This window comes from Lathyrus oleraceus, chromosome 5, assembly GCF_024323335.1.
Source record: "Lathyrus oleraceus cultivar Zhongwan6 chromosome 5, CAAS_Psat_ZW6_1.0, whole genome shotgun sequence".
NCBI lineage: Eukaryota > Viridiplantae > Streptophyta > Magnoliopsida > Fabales > Fabaceae > Lathyrus > Lathyrus oleraceus.
In genome coordinates, this window is record NC_066583.1 from 556,291,593 (window position 1) to 556,312,437 (window position 20,845).

The 20,845-nt window shown below is 34.5% G+C and overlaps 1 protein-coding gene across 1 annotated transcript; it reads left to right on the plus strand.

Moving 5' to 3' along the window:
- The first annotated feature begins 12,032 nt into the window (after window positions 1-12,032).
- LOC127086368 (uncharacterized) lies at window positions 12,033-13,981 on the plus strand. The gene is made up of 5 exons (XM_051027119.1): window positions 12,033-12,234; window positions 12,313-12,433; window positions 12,519-12,569; window positions 12,678-12,729; window positions 13,578-13,981. The coding sequence occupies exons 2-5, from the start codon at window positions 12,317-12,319 to the stop codon at window positions 13,763-13,765; spliced, it is 408 nt and encodes a 135-aa protein (XP_050883076.1). The 5' UTR covers window positions 12,033-12,234; window positions 12,313-12,316; the 3' UTR covers window positions 13,766-13,981.
- Window positions 13,982-20,845: the final 6,864 nt, after the last annotated feature.

Genomic DNA, 20,845 nt, shown 5'->3' on the forward strand with positions numbered 1-20,845 from the left:
AAACTTGAAGTTGAGATTGAACTTGATTCTAAGCCTTATTAGAAGCGTCTCATTGTGTCGGAACATAAAGGCAGCTTCTTTCTTGGATTGCCGGGACATATAGGGCTAGATTTTAACCTGCATATATTGATCATCACAAGTTTTGTTGGAATTTTATATGGACTATATTCCAGCGTGGAAGGAAAAATGGGTAGTAGACAGGTTATGTCTACTGTTTAATGTATTTGATGATCGGAGATGGATGTACTTGTAAGTTTATCATTCCGAGTGTTGTTAGGGAATCGAGTTTGCATCTAGATTGTTGATTATGACTCTTGATATTTCCTCGATTTTTTACTTTAGGTCTTAAGGTTCTTGGTTGCCTATAAAGTGTGGGAGTGCACTCTGTTACTCTTTTCGCTTCCCTTGCTTCAAAATGCTATAACTTCTCTTGCTTCTCTTATGGTATTCATATTTCTGCAATCTTTATGCATTCTTCAATCTTCATTATCGGTAGCAAAATATCTCAAAGGTCTCTGGTGATTTTTCTATTTCATCCTCCTTAAAGGTATTATTCTGTATGCCAGCTCTCTAGACATGTCCGATAGAGGAAACCCATGGTTAGTGACGATAAATTTAGTGATGCATCATCTCAAACTCAAGCGGAAGTGGTAGACCTAGTAAACTTAGAAGTTATGTTAGGCAAAATTAGAAACTCGACGACAAACATTGTGGATGTTAGATGGCTTGTTGGAGTTATGGGTCCATAAATATAACTCACTGAAGTTATGGATCGCACCAGAGCTAAAAAAAACCCAAATATTGATATTGTTAAGATGGGGAAATAGCCCCATTAAGATTGACACCAGGGAAGTTGCCAGAGGGTTCGACTTCTTATCCTTGGAGTTGGCGAACCCAAAATACGTAGTTGGCTTCATGAATGAGCGGAAGGCCAAACCTATATTAAAGCCCACATACTCTCTTTTAACTATGACCCTATTGACAACGAAGTTAGATGGTGGATGGAATCAAATTCTCGTGCCCTTGACAGAGGTGTGGAGGAGCCAGCGAGTCATCGAGCTTTCTACTGATGCTTACTACTTATTTTGAATATATTAAGAAACTCTAGGGACGACCTCCATATTCATTAGCGACACAAAGGTTGGAGATCGACTTTCGAGATGTAGGTCATTTTTTCGATTGATGGTGGTTGCTCTACCCTGAAAGTGACAAAGGAATATGTAGTCAATATGTCGTGTTTGTTCTGATCGTACATGAGTGTCTCTCTCCGGGATGGGGTTCATGTTCTCTTTCAAGGATTTTGAGTTAGAGATTATAATTCACCTAAGGATCACTCATTCACAATTACACCATATGCATTAAGATTATTTTAAAGTCTTCCAACCCTAGTATGAATACCAAAATAATGTCTCTACTCTGAGGTTTTTCTCCCACCTTTCCAACATTAAAAGATCTTCAACTAAATCAGATTGTGGTCAAGGGTTGCTCTCGTTTAGGCAAGGCAAGAAAATGTTTGAAGTGTATATAAATAGCCTCAAGAATTTTAAAGAGAGATAGTTTTTAGTCATTCTTCTCAGTCGTGTTTCCCTTATGAGTATTAACAACATTCCAACAGGGCATTTCTCAGCTCCATCCTCTGCGCTCCGCCTTTCTCTAAGATGTAACGATTGATTCCAGAAGTTCTAGCGACATAATAATTTTTGGTGGGTTCAGGGATAGATTCTAACGATAGATTCCATAAATTCTAACTTGGTTAATGATAATAAATTTAGTGATGCATCATATCAAACTCAAGCGGAAGTGGTAGGCCTAATAAACATAGAAGCGTCGTTTGGCAAAGTTAGGAACTCAACGACAAATGTTGTGGAGGTTAGATGGCTTGTTGGAGTTAGGGGTCCATAAATATAACTTACAGGAGTGATGGATCACGCAGAGGTTAAAAAATGTCAAACAAAAATATTGTTGAGATGGGGATAATAGCCCCGTTAAGATTGACATTAGGGAAGTTTCCTGAGGGTTAGACTTTTGAGTCTTGGACTTATCGAACCAAAAATATGTAGTTGACTTCAGGAATGAGCGGAAGGCCCAAACCTAATTAAAGCCCATATGATCTCTTTCAACTGTGATCCTATTGACAACGAAGTTAGATGGTGGATGGAATCAAATTCTCATGCTTTTGACAGGGGTGCACAAAGCCAGTTAGTCAACAAGTTTCCTATAGATGCTTACCACTTAATTTTGATATATAAAGAAACTCTAGTGACGACCTCCATGTTCATTAGCCAACAAAGGTTGGAGATTGACTTTTTGAATATAGGTTAATCTTTTGATTGATGGGGGTTGATCTAACCTGAAAGTGACAAAAGGATATGCAGTCAATATCTCGTGTTTGTTCTGACCTACACGAATGTCTTTCTCCGGGATGAGGTTCATGTTCTCTTTCAATTATTTTGAGGTAGAGATAAATCATCTAAGAATCACTCATTCACAACTACACCATGTGAGTTGAGCTTATTTTAAAGATTTATATCACTTATGTGAATACCAGAATAATGTCCCTACTTTGACGTTTTTCTTCCATCTTTTCAACATACAAAGATCTTCGTCTAAATCGGAATGTGGTTAAGGGTTGCTCTCATTTACGCAAGGCGAGAAAATGTTTGAAGTATATATAGATAGCCTCAAGAATTTCAAAGATAGATAGTATTTAGTCATTCCTCTTAGCCGTGTTGTTCATAAGAGTATCAACGACATTCCGATGGGGCATTTCTCAGCTATGTCCTATGTGCCCTGCCTTTCTCTAAAATGTACTGATAAATTCCCGAAATTCTAGCGACATAATAATTTTTGGTCGGTTCGGGGTCGTATATATATAAATTGGGTTAGTGACAATAAATTTAGTGATACATCATCTCAAACTCAAGCGAAAGTGGTAGACCTAGTAAACTTAGAAGCGTCGTTTGGCAAAGTTAGGAACTCGGCGACAAGCATTGTGGAGGTTAGATGACTTGTTGGAGTTAGGGGTCCATAAATATAACTTACTGAAGTGATAGATCACGTCGGGGTTAAAAAAACCCAAATATTGATATTGTTGAGATTGGGAAATAACCCGATTAAGATTGACATTAGGGAAGTTACCTGGGGGTTCGACTTCCTAGCTTTGGACTTGGCGAACCCAAAATACGTAGTTGACTTCAAGATTGAGTGGAAGCCCAAACTTGTATTAAATCCCATAGGCTTTCTTTCAACTATGACCCTATTGAAAACGAAGTTAGATAGTCAATAGATTCAGATCCGCATGCAGTTGACAAGAGTGCAGAGGAGCCAGCGAGTCACTGAAATTCCTACTAATGCTTACCACTTATTTTGGATGTATTAAGAAACTCTGGGGACAACCTCCATATTCATCAGCGAACAAAGGTTGGAGATCTACTTTCAGTATGTAGGTCATTTTTTGATTGATGAGGGTTTCTCTACCCTAAAAATGACAAAAGGATATGAAGTCAATACGCCGTGTTTGTTCTGACCCTACACGAGTGTCTTTCTCTGGGTTGAGGTTCATTTTCTCTTTCAATTATTTTGAGGTAGAGATTGTAAATCACCTAAAAATGGCTCATTCACAATTACACCATGTGACTTAATCTTATTTAAAGTCTTCCAACACTGGTGTGAATACCAGAATAATGTCCCTACTCTTATGTTTTTCTTCCATCTTTTCAACATACAAAGATCTTCAGCTAAATCGGATTGTGATCAATGGTTGCTCTCGTTTAGGAATGGCGATAAAATGTTTGAAGTATATATAGATAGCCTCGAGAATTTCAAAGTTCTATAGTATTTAATCACCCCTCTCAATCGTGTTGCTCATAAGAGTATCGTTGAAATTCCGACGGGGCATTCCTCAGCACCATCCTCTGATGTAAAGATAGATTCCTGAAATTCTACTGACATAATAGTTTTTGGTGGTTCAGGGTTGTGTCAATGGATATGTATTTGTGATGACACTGTGTAATTACATAATTTTTATAAGTATATGTTATCACTTTGAAGTGTTTTTTAGTTAATCATGAAGAAATTGTAAAATATATATAAATTATTTGATCAAAGTGAAGAATGGAGAAACATATATGAAAAAGTACAAATTCAGGAAGCAAAATGCAAGAAACATACTGGAAACATTGTGTGCACTATGCATGGCATCGTGTATATGATGAGAGGAAAAAGGGTATCATATGCATGATGATGAGTTGAGTGGGCATCATGTGCATGATGAGATGCATTGTATGCACGATAGGTTGTTTTCTAGACACTTTTTTTTTGCTTGTTTAAAAGGAAAAGATAAACACTTTTGAGAGGGTTCTGAATTTTAGAATAGAATTCGACGACAAAGAGTTCTACAACAAGGATTTCCATAACGTTTTTCATTTTTCTCTGATGTATTTCCGGACGTGTCCTTTTGTTCTAATGTATTTCAAAACCCTATCTTATGCGTTTCCTTGTTGTTCTGATGTATTTCCGAAATTTATTGTCTTTTGTTTATCTGATGCATTTCCGGATGTTCCCTTCTTGTTCTGATGTATTTTCGGAACCTTTTCCTTTCATCCGATGAATTTATGCACGTGTCTTTTGTTTAGATGTATTTCCAGAATGCTCTCCTTCTATCATTAGGATTTCCATATATGCCCTTATAATCTTATGTATTTCCAGTATGTGTGCTCCGATGTATTTCTGGATGAGTATTGTGTTCAGATGTATTTCCAAAACTTATTTCCTCTTATCCGATGTATTTCCAGATATTTCTTCTTCTTTCTGAAGTATTTTCGGATGAGTATTATATTTTGATGTTTTTCCAGAACTTATTTCTTTTTATCCGATGTATTTTCGGATATTTCTTTTTCTCTACGATGTATTTTAGGATGAGTATTATGTTTTGATGTATTTCCAGAACTTATTTCCTTTAATCCAATGTATTTTCATATTTTTTTTCTCTCCGATGTATTCTCGGATGACTATTGTGTTCTGATGTATTTCCAAAATTTATTTCTTTTCTCTCCGATATATTTCCGGATGAGTATTGTGTTCTAATGTATTTTCAGAACATATTTCCTTTTATTTGATGAATTTACGGATGTGTCATTTGGTTCTGATGTATTTCCAGAATATTGCTTTTGCTATCCGATGTATTTCCGGATGTTTCCTTGTTGTTTTGATGTATTTCCAGAACTTATTCACTTTGTATCTGAGATATTTCCAAATGTTTTTTATCATTCTGATGTATTTCCAGAACTTGTCTACTTTTTCCAACGTATTTTCCAAACTTGTTTTCGTTTTGATAAGTTTTCAAAACTTATATTTGATTTTTACTAGTGAATCTTTTCACCTTACCTCATTTAATCCCCAACAGACCTCATTTACAAGTCATCTCAGTAATCCTCAAAGAGTCTACTTCGCATTTTCATATTCTCGACAAGAAAAAATCTTCCATAAACTCATAACGTAACATCTCATATTATTTCATTTTATTCCTTCAAGGGACAAAATTTGGATCATCTAATATTTAAATATCTCCCACCGGATTATATGAAGATTAACATTCTTCATATTCTATGGTCAAAGATATTTAAATAAGAGCAATTATCATACCCTAATTTTTACCATGTACTATTCATTCATTCATTATGACATATGCATTATTTATTCAATCATTCATTGCTTTTTTGGCTTAAGTCAAAAGTCAATCAAAAGGGTCAACTTTTGGATTGTTTAAAACTTGAACCATCTTGCATCATTACCATAACCGTACATTCATACCATTGTCCCGTTCATAATTTTAATTTCACTCTACCGCATGCATGTTGCATCTTTTAAAATCAAAATTAGTTTTTTTTTTTTTTCATATAATCACCTTTCCATTTGAAAAAGTACAAAAATAAGAGGACACACAATTGACTCTTTTGAATTAAGTTACATTTAATTGAACTCATCTTTTTGTTTTTGTTGTTCCATCATTCAAGACCAAATCCAAAACTAAAAATGCCTAAACAAAGTTAAGTTGAATTTCAATTTACACTTTGCATTATTTTGACCAAGGCTCTTGCATACTCACGTCTTACCATCTTAATCCCTTGCATGTCCAAATTAAGTTAACAAAAAAAAGAAGAGAATTAATTGGAACTTGAATTAAAATTTGAATATACACTTTTATGGTATGAATGGAATCACACGTTCTTATCATCATTGTATTTTTAATTACAAACTCAATTAAAGACAAAGAAATATTAAGTCATTTATGTCAATACTCGGTTCACATTGCAGTAAGACATTTTTCATACAAGATTAATGAATTAAAGCAAAATAATTTGAACAATAATAATTTGATTTCATTATAATTTTTGAATTACAAACCGTTACTACTTGAATGTTACAGCGGTTAATACAAAATTACAGTGAAAATTACATCCAAAAATTTGCACATTGGATCACCAAAAAAGCTTTACATTATTCATTCTTTTCAACTCACTTAAAATCCCATGAAATCAGGGAGTGATTCTTCTAACTCTAACATAATTCCTTTCAGATGAGTTTGCAAATCACAATCCTCACAAAATATCCAAAAACTCACGATTTTCACAGTCTCACACACATATTTCACTCACCTCAACCCTAAATCCTACGATATATATAGCTACCTTAACTTTACACCCAACAACTACCGAACTTCTTGAGCAAAACTCCAAATCTGCAGCTATACGAGATTATACCATACCATATTAGAGCTCTAATGTTGATCAGATATAGCTTCACCTTGAAGCTCTATCTGTTTTATGTTGAACTTTTCATCTTCATCTCATCATCTCAACACAACAGTACAAAGTATAAAAATAGAAGAAAGAGAGACGAATGGAGCAGAGAAGAAGACAAAAAGTGTAGAGAAAGGAAAATTACATGAAGAAATACTTCGATAGAGTGCTCGCCAAAAAAACGTTCTTTCAGATTCATCAGTTGTAGGTACTTTTTTTCCTTGTTAATGTTGTAGCGTATTCCTTTATCCCTTCCCCTTGATTTTCTTTGCCAATTGGATGTAATTTGTAAAAAATGATTGAAAAAGGGATTTAGGGTTTCTGTGGAGTAAGGGTATCATTTTGGTTGATTCGCTATTTGGATGTTGTTTTTGATGTAATTTTCATATTTAGAGTTGATGTTTACCTAGGGTTCAAGTTAGAATTTTTGGAATCTGGGTTTTTTTGGAAAAGATGAAGAACATTCATCATGTTCTTCATCTCTGCTGTTTTATCCACCGTGTTTAACCCACTTCCGGTGAGTTTTTTCCCCATGGTTTTGTTATTTTTAGGCGGAGATAGATAGATAGATAGATAGATAGATAGATAGATAGATAGATAGAGAGAGAGAGAGAGTAGTGGGGGGAAACCAAGGAAGAGAGAGAAAATCTTGAGAGAAATGATGTAGGCCACGTGGCCCCATCCTTGGCCTTTTGTTTAGTTGACTGATCCATTAACCTGGGCCCCATGTATAGGAAGCCCCACCATAACCAGGAATGTGCTTGCTTTTATCAACCGTTGATCATGTTTGACTTTCATAGTCACACAATCCAACGTCCCTCATGAGTCAATAATATTGACTCTGTTGCGGGCCTCTTTTAGCATGTTAGGCCTTGCCTTTTACTTTTGGTAGCCCTATTTTTTCTCCTACACCCCCGACAGTGAAAAGGAAGACCTTGGTCCTCTACTTGCAGACCTAGGTGCCCATGTTGGGGCGCCACCCCCCACTTTATTTCTATTTGCACTCTTTTTCCTTCTAGTTTTTTCTTTCTTTTTTTTTTGTTGTTTTTTTGTGGGCCTTAAGCCCAATGATTTTTTACCATCATATATCCCCATGTAACATTGCACCCCCATCCACTTACTATTTTATTTATTTATTATTATTAATTAATAAATTAGAAGACTAATTAAAATCAACTTTTCTCAATAAAAAGTGTTTGATCAACATCAAGCGATTTTCAAAATATTCCACCAATATTTCATTCAATTTCAAAGCTTTTGCACCACCAAATCAAACCATTTTCAAAATGTGAATCAATACTTGATCGACATCAAGTTCTTTCACGCCGATTCAAAGCACTTTAAAATCATTTTCTTAAATAAATCGGACGAAAAAGGACTAATTAGGTGTATGCCTCTTTTCCCCTGAGTATTTGGATACTGGATGTAGAGCTCGTTGTTTGAATATTTGTCTTCCATACTACAATACAATAAGTAACCATTTTTTTTTCGTTCTTTCATAGATGAAAAAAGATTAGTTGGGCGGACTGTCATGGTATTTTTCACGTTGTGAGATCTATGCTAGGGCTTGGCTCTCTCTTGCTCTCCTTTTTCTCAAACTTTTCATGTACTGAGTTTTCTATTCCTCTCTTCTATTATAAAATAATTCTTATTTTATTTTATTCCAAATAATTCTCTTAATCCCCTCATTTTCTCTATTATCACATTCGCCTCCCTACTTTTCTCAAAACTCTAACTTACAACCACAAACTCAACTCCACTTATATTTCTATTATTCTAATTAATTAAAAATTAAATAAATAGCCATTCTACCCCCTCATAAAATAATCAAATAATTAATAAACATACCAAACTCAATTAAAATAAAATAATTAAAAATAATTGGAGCGTTACACGAGTCATGAGGAGTAGAATATCAACCATGTCGATGGTGATGGTGATGCCCTAACAATTCAACCTTTTTTTTACTAGGATATAGCATCGTCGGGAGCAACCCTAGAAATTTCCTTGTCTAACTACTTAATAGGTCGCGATCTGGCGAAGTGCAACAACTAGAGAAGTAACTAGAAATGGAGCACATGTTTCAAGTGGATGAAGGGGCTTTTCCGATGCAAGGGTGAGGATCCATGTTACGATGTCTTTGAGCACCAAGAAGGGCAGTGATATGTCAGGTGTATGCGTAGTGTTACGATGAACCATGAATCAAGTAGATTTGGATGCCGCCATTGTTGACATTTGTAAATGTTTACAGAGACAATATCGGCTAACAGAAACGGTTACGACGATGCAACAAATGAAGTTAGAGAAATTAGGTGTAGAGTTTTGTGAGAATCAAGAGACGTTTCTCAAAGACAACACCATTATTCTAGTGTAGAATAGAAAATAAGTAGTTGACTGGTGATATCCGTTGTGAAAGGTGTCAGACACATTGATAGATGTCTTTGGTGGTTGAAGAAAATGTGTACCTTCAAGGTTAACACTCCAAGGCCTAAGTCATTAAATTTGGAGGTGGGACTTACAAGTGTGTAATGATTATACCTTGGTGTGAGGTGAAGTCACACTTATATAAGAACAACAGTTAGAACCGTCCTCGATGGACGCGACATTAAGTGTAGGGAACTATTGTTTGGACCCCAATGGTTGAGATGAAGCAGTTTTTTGCTTCAGTGCGGGAATCCCCAATGTGAGCACATCTATTCACCAAGTTGAATAATGCAGTATGTGGATTGGACTTCCGAGTTAGGCTGGTTTTATTTGGCCATTTGTCCAGCTCATAACTTACTACAACCTCTTACAATCTTATTGGTATTAAAGGAGGCATAATCAAAGAGTTTATGACCTAAATAAAGTGAGTATCATTAAGCCTTAGTGTCATATCCTGAAAATGTTAAGGTTGTATATAAGCTCTCACTCGTAGGATTCCCGGTCTGGGAGGTAACTTAGTGTATCAGGATGCCTATAAGCCTCTTGAGATTGTTTGGGTGTGTTTTAACATGAATGCACAATCAATGAGAGATGAATGTTTGTCGAGATGCAAAGGTCTATTGAGAGGAGATAATAGACAATGGATTTAAGGTTTCTCCAAACCTCTAAGAAACACCATTTTTGTATGATTGGATTATGGGACTTATGCAAAGGCTTGTGCATGGTGAAAAGGTGTGGAGTTAGACCTTTAGAGGTGTGAATGACAAAAGTTGTTGTTTAAAGCATTTCATCTTCATCAGGAAGGTAATGCATTGTTCTAAAGAATATAGGTTGTGTTCATAGTTTGGAAAATTTAACCACTCTCCATGTCACGTCTGCGACAAACTGGTATTGACATGTGTCGATATTGATATCGTTATTCACCGTTTTATATTAAAAAGTAAATTATAATTAACTCACACTGCGATGACCACAATCAATATCGTAACTTTTATACTGACTAAAATCGCAAAAAAAAATTATGTAACTGTAACGCGATGACAATAATTTTTTGAAACACATCAATTCAAAGGAGAATCTTTATGATTGGTGCTCCCTTCTCTCATACATGCATAGAACATCCAACAACTTTGTCGTTACATATCTATGTTAATAAATAAAACTCTCACATTAGATAATATATATTTAAATATATGCATAAGTGAAATAATATTATAGTGTAAGATGTTACAATTCTGAACTCCAAATGTTAACAATATATACATTATATATTATTTAATAATAATGACAATGACTTCTTTGGTGAGACTTTATTTAAGTTTTTATAAAATATAATTAGATGTTAATTTGTATTTATAATTTTTTTCTTATGGATATGCATGTTTTAAAAGAAATACAAAAGAGAGTAAGATAAGAGAATGCCAAACTCTCTTGATCGGTAAGCAGAGAAGATGAGAAGAGAGAACATATTTTGATTGTTTGTATCATCTGTGTCCTTGTGTTTCAGCGTTTTTGACCTTTATGTTGTAAAAAAAACTCAATTTTCTAAAAAATCAACTCTAAATCAAAATTTTACAATGTCATTTCATCAGAAAAAATCAAACAATCAAAATTCCGTATTAAGTCTAAATATGGGATGTCACCCTAAAAACCCTAAATTCTTTATTTTTCTATTTTATTTGATTTATTTTCTGTTTTTATATTTACAAAAAAATCAGAAAAAATTTATAGTCTCTTGATTTTATTTTATTTTATTTTTAGTTGTATATTCAGATTTTAATAAATTTATTTTTATTATTTTTTTCTTCAGAGATGTTGATATTTACATATTTGTTGCGTTGTTGATGCATGACTATTAGGTATGTCTATCCGGATACATTTCATATTAAATTAACTTTTATTTTGTGTACCGGAAAAAGAGTTTCGGTAGTCGATTTGTTAACATTTTTAATTTTTATTTTGCGTATAGAAAGATTTTGTAAAATGGTTCTGGTAGTCCGTTTTTAAATATTTTTTAATTTTTATTTTATGTACCGGAAGATTTTGGAAAAGAGTTATGATAGTTAGTTTTTTAAATACTTTTTTAACTTTTATTTTATATATCGGAAGATTTTACAAAAAATTTCGATAGTCAATTTTTTTAATATTTTTAATTTTTATGTATCAGAATACTTTGCAAAAAAAATTCGATAGTCAATTTTTAAATATTTTTTAACTTTTAATAAATTATTTATACGAGGGTATTTTGATAAAAAAATATAACATAGGAGTAGGAAAATAAATGATGGTATGAAGTTAAATTTTCAAAAAAAAAAAAATACAACAAGGAACTTGCATCTCTAAAAACACCATTTTTGATAAAAAAAAACAATAATGTAGTTGAAGATGCATTGTCGAAATTAAGTATAATAAAGATGACTCATTTGTGTGCGTTTAATTTTATGAAAAAAATGATGCGTTCAGGTATTTTATCTCAAAACCGTGGACTTTTTTTATTTTCACTTGTGAGAAATTATAATGATGAAAGAGAAATAGTCTAATATCAATATAAATTTTTCCTAGATTTAATTGCAATTTTAATTTTCATATTTTCTTTTATAGTTTTGATTTTCCATTTTAAAAATTATAATTTTTGTCTTTTTCTTAATTTCTTTTATAAAAATGACCGAAATCCAACCCAATTTTTTTTCTTTTTTTATATTTTTAAAATAGGAAATCAAAATTCTTAAAAAAATAAAATAAAATAGGAACTAAAATTACAATTAAGCCATCTTTTTATTGAAAATAACTTAAAAGTTAGTAATAATTGCTTCACCTAGAATTGATTTCAAGCTTCAGAATCACTTTCTCAAAACCCTGAACGTGCGTTTGCCACTGCGCCACCACTCACACATTCTCTTCTCTCAACCTTAACCGGCGTCTCATCTCTCAACCCCGGCGGTCGCATTCTTTCTCCGGCTAGCGTCTATCTCTCTCTTTGCTCCATCACAAAATCTCATTCACATTCACGGTATGTCTCATTCATTCCGCGAGATTAGGTTTTGCATTATCCCTCAATTTTCACTTCAAATTTTCAATACATACCTAGGATTATGGAGGAAAATGCAACACCACACGATCATGAAGATCAAGATGAATTTGTTTTGCTTGACTTGGATAGTGTTTATGGCCTAATTGATATTCCACCAAATGCTAACTATGTTCTTAGGGTAAATTTCCCAACCACCTCCTCATAAAATTCTTTATAATTTTTGTCTAATTATCATCTTATTATTACATTATTGTTAATTATAGGGTCTTGATACTTTAAACCCAGTATTGATCATTGAAGACAAATTTAAGCTGGTAAGTTTCTTATTTAAAAATTCCTGGTCTTTTACAATTTCATGAATTGCTAAATGATCTCATCTGAATCTGTTGGAAGTGATTTAAGTGTTGTTATGGTTCCGACAGATTGGTGAATACGAGGAGACAATTGGAACATGTATCGCATTTGAAGAAAAAGGTGAGTTACATTTCATGGATGCAGAATACTTGTGAAGAAAAATATTACGTCTTGGGAATTATGTTATAGATACTCTGATTCATAGGCTACACTTGAATAAGTCACACATAAGCACTGTCAGATTAATATAAGCACCTTAAACTAAGTATACAATTCATTTTGTGGTTATCAGTGTCATCAAAGAGAACACAGGAGACTGAAAAATTGTCATGATGCTTTTAATGCAATTTTAACTTGGAGTTATAAAATTTTATTTAAAGATGAACCTTTTCACTCTAACATAACTGACCCTATGGTACTTGATTTTTCTTTATAATCTTATAAGGACTAAGTTATGATTTAGTACACTTGTAATCATAGTTTATGTAGATCATCATCCACCTTTGTTGTTGTTAAAGTTTCAAGCAGACTAAAATATGAACACTTGTATTTGTTGCAGTCTAATAAGAACATCCTCTGTTTCTAATTTTTTTTAGCTGCCAATCAAATTGTGAATTAGTCGTGGCTGGAATCATAGCCCACCGTTAATCATTTTCAATAATGATGTGTGTTACAGGTTAATTAGTTAGTAGCTAGTTACTCACTTGGTATCTATGTAATTGATGCAACTCCTTCATGTAAACATGATTTCTCATTTTTAATACAATTTTTTTTATGATTTGTGTATCTTTTTTCTCTCTTTCATGACCTCTGTCAAGTTTTGTAACATGGTATCAGAGTCATAATATTGTAACAATATGGAAGACATGTTCGGAAGCATTGTATCAAATTATTTTTAATATCATTTGCTTCCTACTTATTAGGATTATTTAAAATATGTTGTTTGATCAATCAGCTTCATTGTGCAGATACACCAGTGGTTCATCAAGAGACAGGACCATCTGAAGCAAACTTATTTTCTGGAAGAACACTAATAGGTTCAAGTCAACCTCCAACAAAGCAAGTCAAACCTGTATGTCAGCTTCATAAGGTTCTCAAGTTTAAATTATCACCCGATTCTGAAATTCAAAGTCGCACTATGGAGGAAGACAATTGAACTTGAAAGCTGATATAATACAGTTTTTCCTTATTTTGTTGATAAATTTTTTGGTGGTGGGTGGTAACATTTATGTTCTAGGTATATAAATAGTTTTTTTTTCTTTTTCCAATAGGAGCTATTTTGACTATTTAATGTTGATATTTACTAGGATAGGATAATAGGTAGGATACTTAAATTAACCGGTTTGATAGTTTATCCGTTACCATATCCGGATCCGCTTTCTAAAAGTCGGTTAATTTTATTTTGATTTTTCAACCAATCCATTTTTAAAATTAATTGGACACCCATACCGAATTTTGGGTGGATAACCACAACCAAATGAAAATCCATGTGCGAAGCCCAAACCCTAACCTAACGACTCTCTGATCTCTCTCTCAATCTCAATCGAATGCTAAACCCAAACTAAACAATTGTTTGTTCTTGTGTCTCAATCTCAATGGATTGTAAAACCCTGACCTAAGCGATTCTATGTTCTTCTCTCTCAATCTCCAGCGGTTGCAAAACCTTATCCTACACTATTCTCTGTTCCATCAAAAATCTCAATCGGTTTAACTAGTAAACAAGGGAACCTTTGGAGAAGGAACCTCTTCCTTTTCAACTCAGGTAAATGCATTCATGTTCCTTGTATTTCAATTGTTCCATATTTCAAATTTTATGTTTGATCTGTGTTCCATTTTTGATTTTGTTCCTTGTATTTCATTTTTAATTTGTGTTCCTTGTATTTCAGTTGTTCCTTTTTCTGATTTTATGTTTGATCGTGTTCCATTTTTTTTATTGTTTCCTTTCACAACAATGCAATCTGTTGTTGCTAAGAACATGATGAAGAGTCTCTTTGTGCCTACAATATGTGTTGAATATCCATTTATTCACTTATGCTCTTTAATACTTTTGTGATGGATGGTTGAGATGGAATAGTATTCTATCTAGGTTTAGAAATTTGATGTTTCAATTTTATTATTAATGTTAAGGGTGTTAGTGACTGCTATATTGGCCAGGTTGTTGCTATAGAACCAATTCGGCATCCAATTGTTTATGTCACCTGCAGAGATGGCAGAACTTTCCTTATAACAGTAACAACATTAATGGGTCATAGTTGGTGGTTTTTCTAGGCACAAAATTTTCTGGGGTCAAACAAAGTTTCTTCCTATTTTCAAATTAAATTTTATCACAGAAAAATAACACCATTACTATGATAATACTTGTATTATTGTATTGGAATTGGTTTTGGATAATGATTGTGAATATTTGGAATGGGAAAGAAAAGGAGGGTGGTTTAGGGGATTGGAAGCTTTTGATTAGGAGGAAGCTTTTGGTTTTGGATAATTATTGTGAATATCGGAATTGGTTTTTCTCTGATGGCTGCTTATCTGCTAATATCACTTTAAAATTTGAATGGATTTAAGTTGTGTTGGTTCTCGTTTATGCTTGCCGATTGAATTCATTATTCAAATGACAGTTTTAGAATGTATAATGCTTGAGTGGAGTCAAATTTAGTAAGATACTTGAGGTTCATGGCAGCAGTTCCAACTTTTACTAGATTGATTTTATCTCTTTCAGTTGGTTAGTACATAGAATATCTATTTAGCTTTTAATTTATATTTGTTTTTTATGAACTTGAATTTCAGGTTTAGAGTGTAAATCTAGTATTTTTAATTTAAATTAAACACGCAAAGCCTTATGTTTCCACTTAATTTCTATGGCTTGATGTTAAAATCCATCACAATCATTTGTCTGGATCTGCTTACACTCAAAGTATGTCTTACACTTTGTAGGGTTTTCATTAATTCAAGTTGTTTTGCTTATTAAAAAACCTATATTTTATGGGGTCTTGTATAGTAAATTAGTGGGTTTAGAATACTCAGAGTTGCAATTTGTCATATGTTTGTATGTTGTTTTTAGCTTATTTTTGTATGATCGGTAGGATATATAAATGATCAAGTGATACACATGAAAAAGATTAATAATCAATGCTTTAAAAGTTTGAATTTAAGTTTTGTCTTTATGTTGATTTTGATTTGATATGGTCTTTCTGTAAGTGAATGGAGTGAGAATATGTAAGAAAGTTTTGCTTAGGTGTTTTTTAATATGAAAGAAAATTATGTTAGTGTTTCTTCGAATTAATCTGACATTTGGTTGGTCTATCTAAAGTAGGAAATATTTGATTAGAATCTTTATGGAAATTACTTTTACTCGGGCACCACCCCATCGATGAAACAAATCTTGGACTCCACTCATATTGTAGATTTGATTGGGATAACTAGATGCAACTGCTGTGGTTTCAAGCTAAAGTCCAATAATGGAATGATTTCCATGGCTGCACATTCAAAGATTCAAAGAATTGCAAGAAGTAACTCAAATAGTGAAGCAAATAAGAGATTGAAAATAATCCCTTCATCAACAACAAATGTGACTTTCCCTTCCGCAATTGTGTCAGGCGAATTTGACAAAAGAGAAATGTAGGTGGGCATGCGAATTTGACAAAGAGAAAAGTAGGCGGGCAGTGGTTGACATGATTGTGAAAATGGAGCTTCAGTATGCGCATATTGTCAAAGCGTGTGCCTGACCACATATTGTCAAAACATGAGTTATATGCGCATAACAACACATTTTGTAAAAAAATAACTAGACATTGCACAAAAAGGTTTTGAGTTTTGTTCAAGTTTTAAGCTATTTAGTAAAGGTAATAACAAATGCAGTTGTAAAATGCTTGGAGAACTAGACATTGCACAAAAAGATTTTGAGTTTTGTTCAAGTTTTAAGCCATTCAGTAAAGGTAATAACAAAAACAGTTGTAAAATGCTCGGACAATTGGGGGTTAAACAATGTTTTGAGTGTGACAGTTGACAATGCAGTGTTAAATGATCGTGGGTTTGACAATCTCAAAAGGTGGCTATGGTTGAGGAATAATTTGGTTTTGAATGAAGATCATTTTCTTACAAGATGTTGTGCATATGTCATGAGTTTAGTGGTTAAAGTGGGTGTAAAAAAATTGAAATTTATGTTTCTAGAAACAGGGGTGTTGTCAATTATGTTAAGTCTTCTCTAGGTCGAGACCATAAATTTTTGGCACGTGTTAGAAGTAGATAGATTAAATATTGGGACAATGTTAAATTCGACTGTGATACTCGATGAAATTCAACCTACGACATGTTGAAGGTTGCTCCACAACTTGAAATGACACTTGTTGGACTTATGGTTAATGATACTAAGTATTGTCAAGAAAGGCTGCTCAATTTTTGGGAGTTTTGAAGGCTTTCACTTTGCACATATCAGGTGCAACATCCGTGACAAGTAATATGTACTTAGGAGAGGTATTTTAAATTGGTTTGGCTATAAAAGACATGTGGGAGAAATATGACTTTAAATATAAAGGAGAAATATGCCAAGTATTAGGACAATCCTGAGAAATTAAACATGTTAATTTTTTGTTTTAGATCCTAAGAAGAAAATGATGTATCCTCGTTGGTTTATTGAAAATAACTTTGCCAAACAAAAGGATGATTTCTTGAAGGATCAAATATTTTTTCAAATTCGATTACAATTTATCATAAAAGAAAAGGTTGATTTCTTGAAGGATAAATTAGAATCAAATTTGAAAATTATTTTGTGCCAGCCAAAGGCCCAATGACACACTATCCCGCACCGTCAAAGGTCAACAACATGAGACCCACTTATCTAACCTGCTTCATTAAGTCCAAGATATAAATACATCTACAAAGGGTTTGCATGTACACGATATCTAATATCCACTCTCCAGTACAATTATCTAAAATCCTAAACTGACTTGGGAGTTGAAGTGCTAACCATGTCGGTACTCCCATCTGAATCGTCATATAAGAGATTAATAACACTGATTCAAGATCAACACTGATTAATGACGTTGATTTGAGATCAACGTCTCTGGTTCAAGTAACATCGTGATCGCGACCTCACTGGTGAAGCTTCGCTCTGCCATATCTTCCACAATCTCCTCAATTTCTGGTTCCTTAATGAAATAGTGGTACCGTTTGTGGGGACCTGTAACACCCTTCTACCCAAACGACATAATTATATATTTTATCAGAGTACAACACTGTAGAAGAGTTTACATTTCATAAAAACATAACACTCATTACATTACAACATAAAACATATTATTTAATACTTAAAACTTCGCAGCGGACAACAACACCATCCTTCTTATTCGGCATATAACAATTCATAAAAATGGTTCAACATCATCTCAATAAAACATCCCAACATGTAGTCATCATAAACAACATAAATAATAATCAACTATCTATCGAATCCCATAACCCCGGTGTCACATGACCAGAGCATTTGACTCGACTCTGTAGAATAACTCTACACTTATTCTTTGAACCTCAACAATAGCTACTCCGCTTTATCTGCACATTGCTCATCATAGATGAACATAAACACATGCAGAAGGGGTGAGAATTACATTATTAAGTAATAATATAACGACAGAAATATGAACCTAAATATATTTCACATATACCAACACAATTCATCATTATCATCATAATCAATAACTCATGAACATCAACAACACAACACATCAAATGCAATGCACACACCCATGCATGACTCAACACGACTCGGTATACCCATTTTGTGACCAACACAGGATCACCACTCCCAGATTCATCACCATAGAATCCGAGTTCCCCGCAAGGAACTAAGCCTCTCAACAAGCCCGGAGTCAACAACATCATTGGAACTCAGTCCGTTCATCACTAGGCATCGGCCTTTCATGAATGCATGCACATCAAACATGCATCATAATCAACATAGCAACAACAGCATCATATAGTCATGTCATCGTCATCATTAATACATTTTATCACAGGAGCATATCACATCATGCCACATAACCAAACACAGTATTCGCACACCCTACTAATATCTATACTACTCAAGACAACGGGAATCGATCCCTCGTATGTCATGCATCAGCTAAGTCACCTTGCTCAGCCGAAACAACTAACAACTGCACAACAACAGCCCAGGAAAACCACAAGTCTGCCCATACGCGTATGGCCTATACCCATACGCGTATTGCCCAAATCCATACGCGTAATGCCCGTCTCATACGCGTATGTTACGCGTATCACATACCCATACGCGTACCAACAGAGACCAATTTCACGTTCAAAACCTCATCTCTTCCACTCATACGCGTATGACATACCCCATACGCGTACCACATCCAGGGATACGCGTATCACACGCGTATGGCGCGTACCAGCGCCAAAACTCCCTTTCCTAAGCCCTCCCATACGCGTATTGCCTAGTGCCATACGCGTATGACCAGAATCCAGTTTTCCAGATCTGCTATGGGTTTTCTCTGCTACGAACCTGTCCAATTCAACCGTTCACAGTCCCAATTTCACACCAAATCACTCATATCACCTAACACGAATCATACCCTATATTATCTCACAATTTCTAACGCTATTGCATCTAATTCCTACGAATTTCCTTCGGTTAAAATCCCAATTTCGTTCATACGATATTCCATCAATTTCAGCATATTATTGTTTAATAAGGTTCAGACCCCTTACCTCTTTGGATTGAAGGAAGCTCTGAGCAATCTTTGGCCTTTTCCTCTTCCTTCTCTTTCTCTTCAGCGCTTCTCCCTTTTCTGACTCTGAGGCAAAATACGTGAAAATGAAAACCTTCAGTTATCTCCCTTGGCCTCTTTTACCCAATTCCACTTTTACCCTTCCACTCTTCATATTCCAATTATATTATTTATTTAATTATTATTAAAATAAATAATATCTATAATAATAATAATAATCCAATAATTCAACTTTATTTAATTAAATTAACAAAATACTATTAACTCAATTAAATAATTCCCTTATTTTAATCGGGGTGTTACAACTCTCCCCCACTTTAGAAGTTTTCGTCCTCGAAAACATACCTCAAGCAAATAGAGCCGGATACGACTCCTTCATCTGATCTTCGCGCTCCCAAGTCAAGCTCTCACCAGCTGGACCTCCCCAAACAACTCGCACTAGAGCAATCTTCTTACCTCTCAGGGTCTTCTCTTCTCGGTCATCTATCCGAATTGGCAACACCTCAACGGTCAAATTATCCCTCACCTGGATATCATCCAACTGAACAACATGCGAAGGATCCGCAATATATTTTCTCAACTGAGATACATGAAACACATCATGCAGATTAGAAAGCGACGGCGGTAAAGCTATCCGATACGCCACTTCCCCAACCCTCTCCAAAACCTGATACGGACCCACAAACCTCGGAGTAAGCTTTTTAGACTTTAAAGCTCTACCCACACCTGTCGTCGGAGTAACTCTCAAGAACACATGATATCCCTCTTGGAACTCAAGTGCCTTTCTCCTATTATCATGATAACTCTTCTGACGGCTCTGAGAAATCTTCATTTTCTCTTGAATCATCTTAACCCTTTCAGTCGTCTGCTGCACAATCTCAGGTCCGAGTACAACGCTCTCACCTGATTCATACCAACACAATGGAGTTCTACACCTCCTACCATACAATGCTTCATATGGAGCCATACCGATACTAGCATGAAAACTATTATTATAAGTAAACTCCACCAACGGCAAATAACTATCCCAAGAACCATTCTGCTCCAACACACAAGCCCTCAACAAATCCTCCAAGGATTGGATAGTTCTTTCAGTCTGACCATCAGTCTGAGGATGATAAGCCGAACTCAACCTCAACTTAGTCCCCAACGCTTTCTGCAAACTTTCCCAAAATCTAGAAGTAAATCTGGGATCTCTATCAGACACAATACTGGATGGAATACCATGCAGCCTCACTATCTCCTCAATATACAACTCTGCCAACTTCTCTAAAGAGTGATTAATCTTCATCGGCACGAAATGCGCCGACTTAGTCAATCGATCCACAATCACCCAAATAGAATCATTACCTTTCACCGTCCTTGGCAATCCCGTCACAAAATCCATGGAAATGCTATCCCACTTCCATTCAGGAATCTTCAAAGGTTGCATCATACCTGCCGGTTTCTGATGTTCAATCTTTGACTTCTGACAAGTCAAACAGGCATAC

Excerpts from the sequence above, each read along its gene's own strand:
- LOC127086368 (XM_051027119.1), top strand. The coding sequence starts at position 12,317 with ATGGAGGAAAATGCAACACCACACGATCATGAAGATCAAGATGAATTT. Across the intron at positions 12,434-12,518 it reads ATGCTAACTATGTTCTTAGG|GGTCTTGATACTTTAAACCC; the intron begins GTAAATTTCCCA and ends TGTTAATTATAG. Across the intron at positions 12,730-13,577 it reads TATCGCATTTGAAGAAAAAG|ATACACCAGTGGTTCATCAA; the intron begins GTGAGTTACATT and ends TTCATTGTGCAG.